This window comes from Phalacrocorax carbo, chromosome 5, assembly GCF_963921805.1.
Source record: "Phalacrocorax carbo chromosome 5, bPhaCar2.1, whole genome shotgun sequence".
In the NCBI taxonomy this organism is placed as follows: domain Eukaryota; kingdom Metazoa; phylum Chordata; class Aves; order Suliformes; family Phalacrocoracidae; genus Phalacrocorax; species Phalacrocorax carbo.
Genome location: NC_087517.1, coordinates 60,169,573 through 60,181,936, shown reverse-complemented (window position 1 = coordinate 60,181,936; position 12,364 = coordinate 60,169,573). Strand labels below are relative to the sequence as shown.

Below are 12,364 nucleotides of genomic sequence, written 5' to 3'. Positions count from 1 at the left end.
AGCTGAAGGACAAGGAACCCGAACCATCGTTTGCTTAGACATGAGAAAGTGATAGTTAATGTTTGGGGTTGTTTTGGTTTTGGTTTTTCTGTTTGTTTGGGTTTGGCTTGGTTTTTTATTTCATCTAGTAAATTTGTCCCTAATTCGTGTGCAGCTTAGCCAATAGTCTTGTCATATTAAATACTTTTTAAAAACAGATGTATTATTTGTTTTTTATACTCCTTCAACTTATGTCTTACTGTAAGCCTACAACCTGTTTAGTTCCATTTATGCAGAATGGAGTTGTTTAAAAGTACAAAAATCTGAAAGCATTCAGTCTCCATTTTGAATACTTGACTTCAACTTAAATACAAAAGTGTATATGCAAAACACGCAGGAAAATATTAAATACAAATACACTATACAATATTGTGTTTTAGCAACTGGTGTTAAATTTGCTTGCAGTTATTGCTGTAGTTAGTGGTAACCAAAATTTCCTTGTATAAGTTTAGTCTTCTATTTAGAGTAATTTTCTAGTAGCAAGTTTTAATCTTTGCAAATCAGGTGTAGAACTTGCCAGCTAGAAAGTCTGTGTGTGAATACAGCAGTAAAATGAGCTTTTAGTGGGTGCATTTCAAGTCTTTTTCAGCATATCACATTATGCAGTATTTACTCTCCTGAGGACTACATTTAAGCTCCAAAGACACTTGTGCTGAATTAATTTAGAAGGAAGTTAACACATACAGTGTTTTCCCTTCAAAACAGATACCCTATTTGCATATTTTAACATATAATTTTAAAAACCACATTTATTTACAAATAAATTATTTGTTCTAGTTCCACCTGATTTTTTTTAATTTCAGATGTCCAGATAAGCTCCATCCAAAAATTGCAGATGACAGCTGTTGCTGACAAGGTACTGCATGGCATTATAATGACAGACACGCAAAAGAATGGCCAAATCCAGAATGTTTTCTACAACTTGACTGATAACCAACACTTACCAAATGAAGTGGCTGGGTTTCAGGAGATCTGAGCTCTGGTTGTGGTCCTTCCTTTGCAGTACTGGACCAATTGCTTCTTGGGTTCTGCGTTCCTCAGCTGTGAGATGGATGGAAGTATTTTTACCTTTAGCACACATCTTTTATTATTTCTAACTTCCCAGGCAAAAAACAAAACTGTCCTGATCAAGTCAGTACAATTTGTATCTTTAATTCCAGTAGAGACAAGAACAATATGTATGCAGGCAAGATTTGGCTACCAAGTAACACCCGACAGTGCAAGATGCAAATACTTGAGAAAAATTTCACTTGGAAGGCAATTAGATCAGGATTCAATAATAATATATATGACAAGAAAAGAGGGTTTGTTGTTCAAGTGAGATCAAGTCTGGTACCTTGAACCTGACAGTGACGATACCCAGTAAAACAGACAAAAAATAGATTATTTCCATTTTTGTCTGAGTAAACTGTGCAAGGTTTGTGCTGCAGCTGCAAGGACGTTCCTTTCCCAATATCAGTTATAATCAGCTAACAGATTGGTGTGGTTACTAGGGGAAAAGCCATTTTCAATAACTAGGTACTGTGACTGAAGTCCCAAAGAGCCCAGCAGAAATCCCCATGTTCGAATATGCAGATCAATTGAAATACTAGTGCAAATTCATTTCTTAATTCAGTTGGCACTCAATTTATTTCTTGGTCTCTAGAGATCAGCTGAATCATAAGCATATAATGACAACGCAAGCAGTTCAGTTTCTGGGTTAAAATGCGTTAGGAAGCCTTCATATTGAGCACTCAGATTGGAAAACCTAGACTAACTGAATACACCACACATACAAAAGAAATAAAATTGTCATTCAGTATTTTTGTCTTCCAAAAGGAGTCACATTTTAGTAAAAGTTAATGTCTCAAAAAAAAAAATCAAAATGTGTATTTTCTCTCATCTAAAACCTATAAATCTCTGGGAATCTGTTAAAATGCCTAGGGAAAACAAAAATCTTGGCTTTTCTAATTGTGCTGGAAGGAGTTTCTTATTTGTCTGGCTGAAGATGAATAACTAGGTATCCCCTATGCTAAGGCTGGTAAATAATAATGTAAACTTTTCTTCTTTACATTAGTTTTCTAGGTACGCTACATTAGAACAATATTTTCATCTGTAAGGAGAAAAGAGAAAGAAAAGGCAGTAAGGTGCTCTTAGGCCTGATCTTCAGGTGCATGCTGTGAATGGCTTTTCATTAGCAAATGAATATTACATCTTGTGCACACTAAAAGGTGGAGAGGGAGGACGTGTTAAAAACAGTTTTGCACAGACAAGCAATGCAGACTGAGCCTTAGAGGGCACCATACACAGAAGCGATGATTGCTTCAAAACCAAGCAAAAAGGCAAAACCTAGAAGTACGCAATTTGCCACATCACAGATCAGAAAATTAGCTAGATTAACTACCTCATCTAGAAGACTGCCTCAGACAATGGTCAGCGCTTGCTGTTTCACAGAAATGAGCTCTGTTCTGAGCCAGCAGTTCACTGTAACGTCAGGAGGAGGATTCCCTCCTTGACCCCAAACATGCTGTCTTCATGAAGACAGAGATCTGATTTGTCTGAATGACCATCTTGGCACGCCTATAAAAAGTTGTTTTATCAGACTCTTAAAATTAACCCAGCCCACTAAACACATCTAATCGGTCACTGAACATTGATGCCTGTGACAATGAATTCAACAGGTTTCCTATCCCCACGTAAATCACAGTAGTTGTTGCAAATTTCTAACTCTTAGCAATCCTTTCTTCCTGAGAAAGTTCATTTACCAGTTTCACGCTGGTACTCACAGGTATACATAGTTTTGATCACTGAGGTCAGATCCCACTAATTTTCATTTACATCCCAAGCAAAGTCCTTTTTTTATTTCATCTTAGTATATTTTGTAATTCCCCATCATCTGAATATTCCATCACACTTTAAAGCATCTTCGTTGCCTTTCTCCATCTTCTACTTTAGACGTCTTGAAGCAAGCCTAGATCAAGTCAGGTAAATCAAGCCTGAGTTGTTTGCAGAAGTTATTTATATGTAATTTCAGAATGAAAGAGAAAAAGGTAACTGGTCTAAGCTTTTCACAAAAACGTATTTGTAAAACATGCAAATAAAGCCAATGTATCCAGCACTCCCATCTTTTTTCATATCTATATCATAATATTTTTTCTCTACACAGGCAGCTGCTGTATGGCACAATGAATGAAAAGAAGGATTGTATAAGAAAAAATTGTCTATTTAGTTAAAGCAAAATCACCCTGCAGAAAACATTGGTGCAGAACATTAATTTTGGATTCTTTTGTATAGGCCATGTCTCACTAAAGATGTTTAGAAACATAGGATTTACCTGTATCTAACACTCCTGCTAGTTAAAGGAGGTATAAAATATAGTAGTTGTTGTTAACTTATGTAGTGTACCAACACATCTCAAGTTCTAATTCAGAACTTTAGAGTATCGAGTTAAAGCACTAAGTAGCCAGTGACTCCTCAGGATAGGGGGTTCTGCATTTACGGTTTACTGAATGCCACCAATCAGGCAGTGTATGGCAAAAGGAGGACAGGAGAGACACAAACAGCATTCACTTTAATAGTGGGGAAAAAAATTCAGAAAGCGTCAACCTGTGAATCGTCTCACCAACATGCATTTTAGAGTTTACCCTTTTATGACTATCATTTCTCAAAAAGGCATTCAATTTATTTCTAAGCAAGTTGTCTTGTTAACTTGTTACTCAGGACAGCAGCTCTAGTCAGAAAAGCCACACGTATCATTATCAACTGCAGAGCATAAAGCTAGTTTTTCCTTTTCTACAAAGGATTTGTTAGGTAACGCAGGCTATAAGATGATCAACATAATACATCATCATCTGGTTTTGTTGCCAAAACAAAACCAAACAACATGTTCAGCTATAAATTCTGCATTTAGTTATAATGATCAGGGCTATGCATGGATGAAAGATTCCCTTTTTTAAACTACTTCCCAGTCCTGCCCCCCCACCCTGCTCCCAGAAACAGTATTCAATAACGAATTTTTAAAAATCATATTGAATACCTAGAATATTTGTTTCTGTAGATGTGCTTCTAATAATATGTCAGAAATATTTCCTGGCCACTGCTGATACAATGATGATAAGTGTTTAATTTCTGAAAAATCCCTAATGATGTTTCTGGTCTGGCCAATGTATTCTACTCCAAAGCCTGCTTCAATTTCCTTAGTTTTAGCACCATTTGCTGCAGTAAAATGCGCTTTCAGCTATCATATTTAAGAGCTTCTTTGTATTTCAGTAAAGGCTTGAATTTTTTTCTTTGCAAAGGATTATTTTCTTAATTGTGCTATTAACAATGGGCCTTTGTAATCTGTTACAAATCTGTGATAAAATTTTATATATATATAGTGGAAAATATTACTGATAGGTATCAATTCATACATTCAGTTTCTGATTTTTATGCTGTTTCTCTGTAATTTGTTTTCTATTCCAGCTACATTCTCTGTATGAAAGTGCATTTCCCTTTTCCAGGTTTAATTGCTTTTATTTAAATACTATAATTAACAGTATTGTGTATTTACACATCCTGAAGATTCAGCTACTACACCTTTAAAGGGCTGTGCTTGGAACCTAGACTGCTCTACATTCACGTAGCCAATCTAAATTAAACAAAACAGAAAACGATTGCACAGCCCACCAGTTACTAAAACCTCATTTGGACATACAGATAAGGCTGCATCATTTGATTTGTCAGAGCTGCAGTATTAAAAATTTGTTGCAGCAATATAAAAATTTAGCATTTGTGATTATATAAATCTGAGCACTCACTCAGAAGTCTTGGTAGTGGAATGAGACAAAGGGTGATGTAGGCATCAAATCATTGTACCTGTTGAATGATGTGTCTAATTCCATTATCAGAGGATGTTTCATAGAAGTTACTCATTGGGTACCAGCGAGTGGATCTAAGACCAGCGCTCAGATAGCTAGTTGACAACAGAACCTGAGTGCAGGAGGAGAAGCGAGGACGAGGGAACCAAAAACAATAAAACCCCAAGAATTACTGTTCACTTTTTCCTATGACGACTTTCTCACTGTAGCAACGTCCATACAGAAGTGACCACACAGAATACAAAACGACTTGTAAAAATCGAGTAATTTTTTTAGGACTAAATTTGGTATACTAACAGTCACTGAACATTTACCCCAGTATTCTGGGGAAATGAATGAGAAGATCGTGCATTCTGTTTGGAGTGTATATTTTATCCATGTTGCATATACACCTCAGTATAATTCCTTGATTCAAATGTATCAAAGCAATAGTGAAGATAAGAGTTTCTGCCTCAAAGGTAGAGTGAACATGTAAATATTTGAGGTCGCTGATTGAGGTACAAATAGAAAATGATAGACTAGTGAATGCAATGATCTATGTAGCATGTGATACAAGATTGGATACTCTTATTAACCTTCTAAGACCTTTTTCTGAAATAGCTATGGTTAGGCAAGCTGGAAAGAGCACTTTTTTTCTTTCTCTTTTAGGTAGAATAACATGAGCTTTAATGTGATAAGCAAAAAGTAGGTTTAAACTCTGTAATAAAAGTGTACACTTTATACTAACTTGTTAAAATAGTTATCAGTCTGATTTTTCAGTAATACTGACAACCTCCAGCATTCATTTAATATCCCTCATTTTCACAAGTGATGAAACCCTATCTTCAGTTTCATGCCCAAGAGCTTTTCTACCTTATGAAGCCCTGGTTCAGTCTAAAGCAACAACCTCCCTTCCCCCTTTTCCCTTTCTACATTGCTTTTTCTGGGAAATTTGGGAGCTTAGTACAAGAACTTGCGGCTCACAGAACCCATCACACCTACCTAAATGACTGGGATGTCATGGGATCACATCTAGCAGATGTGCCAAGTACGAACAATGACTAAATTGACCAAGTCAATTAGATGTTGTGAATTATTTATTCAGCTTTAATGATGCCATATATCCACATTCAAATCCTTCCTTTAAAGTACCTGAACTATGTGAAGTAGCATCTCTGTTCTTTTCCTGCCAAGTGCTTTTTCGTTCATGTATCATCAAAACACAATATTAGCAATCTGACTTCAGAGTAACACAGAACAGAAAATCATATCACATTCCAATACCTACTGGTCGGAAAAGGATGAGTGACTTAAGCGTACTTTTAATGCAAGTGCTATCTCATGAAGCACTCACTCAATCAGGTTTAAGGCTGAGACTAATGTGTCTACGGCTACCAGTAGGAGTTGAGAGCTTCTCATAGGAATTGCTTCAATTAGCATTGCAAAATCCATCAAGTTTTCAAATGCAGTCTATTTTTCTAAAATAGTTGACCTCGGTATTTATTTAGCCCCTTGAGACTTCTTCTGCCATTGAGCTGCCCCTCATCAATGATCTTTTAATCCTAATTCTGTTCAACTGGGCAGAATTTCTCTTTAACTTCTTTCAACCTATAGAATTCTATTTTATATATATTGATTAAAGAGGTTACCCTAGGCCTACTACCCTACCTATCAACTTTTTGCCTTTAAATTGGAAAGTAGAGGTGTTTCTTACCAAGGATGGGGAAGGGAACCAGCTAGGCAACTTGCCTTCCACTTAGCCTGAAGTGTAATAGTACAATAAACCATTTTGCTGAGCAAGTGGTAAACATGACTGTCAGAATTTTATACAAGTTTTACTACACCATTATAAAAAAAAAAAAATCAGCTAAAATGGACACCTTTGTCTGCATTTGGCTTTAGGGTTCGGAATGCTAGTGATGGTAACAGACTGTAGAAACCAGTCAGGAATACTGTAATTTGGAGGCTAAGCCAGTCAGAGTAGCAAAATGTAGCATTAGCATCAGTCCTGTTCGCTTGCTACATTCAGTGGATTTATTCCTTTCTTGTGCTTTAATGATGAAACAGCTCGCTAGTTCAGGCCTTGCAACATAAAGCAGGTGCCCTGTCATCGCCCTAGAGATAACAGACCAGTACCCGTGTCGCAGGCCTGCATCAGGCATATGAAGGAGAGAAGAAATGAACACAATCTAGTAGGCTAACAACAGGAAATTTTAAGCAAGCACTCTACAAACCCTTCTCCCTGTACTTCAGAGCAGTTCTTTTATATGCTTACTGAAAGGAACGAAAGCTGTGCAGTCTGCATCCTCTCTGAGGGATTAAGCCATGGTTCTGCACAGACCTCACATCTCTTAGGAGCCGAGTTGTTCTAACAGGACTTGAGGCTTTGTTTCTCTTTTTTTTGGGGGGGGGGAATCATCCTGCTAAAAGCAGCCCTGCTCTCTACAACACTCAATTCACACATATTAGCTACTGCTTAACTTTGGTGTCTCTTTTATGTTCCCTACAGCAGCTCCAATGTACTCAGCGGGGTGATTTTCAGTAGCCACTGCAGAGTGCTTTGCAGCACATCAAAAAGAGCTTCCTCGGCTTTTTATCATCTCTCAGTCACTTGTTTCTGTTAAATAGAAGCCAGATTTCACATGAGGGCACAACAGGAAAAGAAGAGGAGGGAGGTGGGCTTCTTGTGTGGGTTTGGTGGTTTTTTTTTTGATTGGTTGCTTGCTTTGTTTTTCCTTAGGAGTAGTTTACATTACGTTTATGTACCTGCATGTATTAAAGTATTTCACTTGAATACATTTACTGTAACACCTACACCTATATGTGCTCTACATGATTTAGAATAGAGAAAAAAACATTGTCTCCACTGTGAACATCCTCATTTCTCCACCCCGAAACTGGCAATGGGAATAGAAGGCATTTGGGCCTGTTCAAGTGAAATAAACCCTTGGCCACTGAAACAAATGGGAGTTAGGCAGAAATTCCAGTTCAGCGTGTCAGTATTTAAGCCTTAGTCCTGTGGCTTCCTCTACCTAACGGAGCTCTAAGTTAGGTGACTAGGCCCCATGCACAGTCCTTGGAGAGAAAAGTTAGGCACCAAAGAATGGGATTGACAAAATGCAGCCAACAATCCAGGTGTTTGCCCCAGCCCAGCTGCTGAAGCCAGCTAGACCTGAGCATCCCAGCTCATTCATCTTCATAAGCATAAAAGCTGTTTTCAAGACAAACACCAGAGTGTTCATTTCAGAGTTTGGGCAAGAAGAGTTGTGCCAGGGAAGCAGCACATTTTAACTGTCATCCTTTACATAAAAGGGAGAGAATTAAGTCTGTTCCTTCACTTACACTAAAAAGTTAGAAGTGACAGGAGTGGTCTAAAAGTACCACACCCAAAGTCATATCCCAGGTCCAAGAATCTGGCAAGTAATGGAGCTGAACCGGTTTCCCATAACTAGTTAGTTTTCTGACACGACAAAGTGGGACAACTTCTTTCTCCTGCTTCTGTAGTGCAAGATCTGAGCTGAGGATGTCTTAGACACCAAAACTGAGACAAAGACTAACTGATAAATGAAAGTTACAGAACTAGTTAACTTAAATGACAGCAACAGAAGCATCTCCACTATCAGCTGGAAGTTGATCTCAGTTTTGGATTTAGGCAGAAATGCTTGTGCTAAACTGTAATTCCCAGCTCAAACACAGGGAGCTGACCCTGGGTGCTGTGCAACACAATCTATGCAGGAAGAAAAAACTATAATCAAATAGTTTGTAGTCTTAATTAAAACTGATGTTTTGCTAAAAGAAAACAAAGCAAAACAAGATGACACAATTGTTTCTTTTGGCAATGAGGAACTATCTGATACCTTAGAGCTTTATACCTGAAGGACCTAATTCAAAGCTCATTGAATTCATTTAAAAAAAAAAAAGAAGAAAAAAAAATCTAATCTCACCACAGTGAGCTTTAGAGGGCCAGAGTAACTTGGGGAGGTGCTGGGTTTAGGATAAGGGAACAAATAGCATGTAATAAAGCTTTGACTGATTTCCCATCCTAGTTTCTTCAAATTTCTTGTATGTCAAGCAGTTTTATTGCTTATAGATAGCTTAGAGTTTATGCTCCCACCAGACACCCAAATTTAACTACAATTATTAATATGAATGTCAATGACAGTTATACAGCAGTGGGAAAATACATTCACTCAGCATTTCATAATGGAGGTGTATTAAAATGCCTACTGTATGCCTGTCTGCCTAGTAAAATAATCAGTGAAAATTGTATCCAGACTGCACATAGGCCTACCAAGGAGCATTTATGGGAGCCTCATGTCCTGAATTTTGTGGATTATTCTAGAAACGGTCTCCCTTGTACCCAAAGCCATATTTAAAACTTAGAGCTTTCAAACCTAATTCTGCATTTCTTCAGCCATTTCCCAAAAGGTTTTTAGAAGTCACTTCTCAGAGGAATTACTTACTAAGCGTTACTAGGAGGCGAGGAGACCCCACAGTCATCTGTCTGAATGAATCAGAACCTGTACTGACTGGCCCGGGCTACCCTCACCTGAGGAACACCCTCCTCTGAAAAAAGCAAGCTCAGCATTTCTATGAGATTTATGCCGATATCTTTGTGATTATAACAGAAATCTATCACAGCTATGACTTTCTAATGCAAGGTATAACACAGACTTGAACAAAACTGATGAGGTGGGGTTTTTTGTATGGCAGTGGGTTCTTGGGGTTTTGGGGGGGGGTTTATTGTTTGCTTGTTTGGGTTTTTTTTATAGCAACTATTTTTTCCCCATTGTACAAATAACTAATTGAAGTGTGGCTGCTCCTTCCATACTTCAGCTGTACTAATTAATCTGTACTCATTTACACTCCATTCTTTGATTTGCAGATTAATCCAGTAATCCTCTACTACACAAGTCCAAGATAATCTAGAGAAGAGCAGACTTTCACACTTATTTGCAAATTACTCTACAGCTTGGAAGATGCTTCCTAGATGCTAATATGTACAAGTTATCTACTATCTTTATCAGGCAGCAGAGAGGGTGAAAGAATGAACTGAAACCAGAATTAAGGGGGAAAATGTAATTTAAAGTCACCTACCTGATGATTTAGTTGCACTTTAGATCTATAGTGAACTGTGTGATAGCCCCAGCGATTTAAGATTTGCTGCAACTCAGCAGTGAAGACAGGGCTTTATTGTGGCAGTATTAAGCTGAAACATGAACAGAGAGTTGATACTGAGGATTAGCAACATAACATAATACAAGACAGTTCACTTCAGAATTCAAATAATACATTTTTTTAAATTTTGTTCTACATACAGGACACCTCTGGCCAAGGCACGGGTCCTGTTTTGCCTTATTTTGATGTTTCAGAGGTGCAGCAGAGCCACTAAGCTAGGTCGCTGAAGCAAACAGGAAAGCTTTTGGCTCATGCTTGAAAAGCACGACCAGAAACACAGCTCGATTCCAGAAACCCCATTTGCTGAAGTGGTAACCAGGCAATTCTGGCTATTCTAAACTGCACCACACATTAAACCAGCCTGTGACAAAGGGAACTTTCACTCCAAATCCAACTTAGTGCTTATCTTGTTTCCGTTACACACATTTTTCACAGTAGCAGTGGACTTCAGAGAACATACCAACGTCCACCTACTAATCTGTTTATCACACTGTAGCAATGCAATAAGTTCACAGCGTTTAAACACTTCTTTTTTTTTCCCCATCTTCAAAGGGCGGACCAATCCAGAACCGAAAATCCAAGCGCTGCCTGGAATTGCAGGAAAACAATGAAAATGAATTTGGATTTCAACTCGTCCTTCAGAAATGCACTGGACAACGCTGGTCTATAACAAATGTCCTGAAAAGCTTGTCATCATAGCAGACTAAATTTTTTACCCATTTCTTTTGCTACTGTGTAGCAAATATTGCGTTGTTGCCTGCTGTACTGTATTCCTCTCGTCCCCCCACCCCCCTGGTTCCTCCTCTCCTCTTTTTTGTCCCTTTGATTTTATTTTGTGAGTGTGTGGAAATCGGGTTTGTGGGCTGAAAATAAGACGTTTTTATTTCACAATGACGTTTTCATGGCATTTATAGAGACACTGAATGACAGGTGATGGGTAGGCTATCCTAAAATATTTTACAACTGTAAATAGGAAACAAATGGAGAATATTTATAACTCAAACTTTTATTGAATAAAAAAGTCCAAACACTATTACTGTCTAGCTGTCTCCATGGAAATCAGTTTGGAAGTTAAGTGGTGGTTTCATTGTTTTCATTAGCCCAAGCCTGATCTTGGCAAGTAGCTGCTGAGAATCAGTATTCTCTAGACTAGTGGTAAGGAGTCCTACCTGCACACTAGTAGCTACAGTGAAGGAGGATTCTTCTTTCTCCCTCTAGGGAGACCTGTCAAGATCACTGTAGCTACTGGCGTGCAGATATGGGGGTGGGAGGTGTGGAGGTGTATAATATGCATCCACATACTTTTCCTCACCAGTTGTACTAAATAAAAACCACAGAGAACCCCAGGGCTCAAGTAAGGCAGTGAAGAGAATTAATTAAAAAGAAGGGACAAAGCTACATGAGAAAAGCAGCAGCTACTGAAATAAAAATTTAAAAAAAAAATACCCTGACATTTCTCAACGGGTCGGGCTCCGTTTCAATGACTGCGCTGCCATTCCAATTATTTGAGGTTCTTACAACTTACTTTTTTTTTTTTTAACCGCACTGTTCCCTGGCTACCACAGACTTGCATAAAAATGGTTCCATCCAAGAGCAGCAGCAAAAAATATTAATTTACTCTGCCTGTCTCCCTGCCTTTAAGGAGGTGTAAATGCAATGCCGTATCACTTCATCTCAGCTAAGGCTGGGATGAGGAGAGGACGAAACAGGCTGATGAGATAAACCAGAACACTAGGATTACTGGCCTCTATGTCTAGCTGCTTTTATTTGTATGTAAATGCCCTCTCTTTTATTACTCTATTTGTTCTTTTTATTCTGTTGTTTGTTACCCTAAGTAACAGTCATAACCTCTTTTGGAGCTGGTTATGTGCCAAACTGTCCTTCACAGCCTGGCGTCACATTCAGGACCAGCTAGCAGCATTGTTTCTCGTGACTGTTTAATAAGTCATGTGGCACGTTAATGATACATGTGCAACCTTCTGCTATTTATAGTTACCATACATCGCTGTCTCAGAGAAGAAAATGCTGAGCCAACAACTAGAAAACAGTAACAGCCAATAAGGCTAGGCTTAACACCTGCACTTTGGCCCACTTCAGAGGTCCCTCAGGCCTGTTTGAGTGAAAACCCCCATTTAAATTAGAACCGCAAAAGAACATCAGTAATCCGAGTGTCAGGGTACCACAGCTAGACAAGATAAAGTAGCCTTAATGTCACCCCGTAGAGAACACGGGCAGTTGCTACAGCAGTGAGCCGCCACTCCTGCACCCTGGCGCATGCACAGCGTCGCCATGGGCGAGGGCCCAGTACACAGCATGCAGAGCCACTCTCA

At 38.5% G+C, this 12,364-nt stretch overlaps 1 protein-coding gene across 5 annotated transcripts in view; it reads left to right on the top strand.

Moving 5' to 3' along the window:
* The window catches only part of GALNT18 (polypeptide N-acetylgalactosaminyltransferase 18), a 339,486-nt gene extending 328,419 nt beyond the window's left edge, over positions 1–11,067 (top strand). For all 5 annotated transcript variants that reach the window (XM_064452730.1, XM_064452727.1, XM_064452726.1 and 2 more), the window contains one exon: positions 10,587–11,067. In XM_064452730.1, coding sequence (XP_064308800.1) covers positions 10,587–10,733 — 147 coding nt within the window. In that variant the 3' untranslated portion in view covers positions 10,734–11,067. The remainder of the gene's footprint in view (positions 1–10,586) is intronic.
* Positions 11,068–12,364: the final 1,297 nt, after the last annotated feature.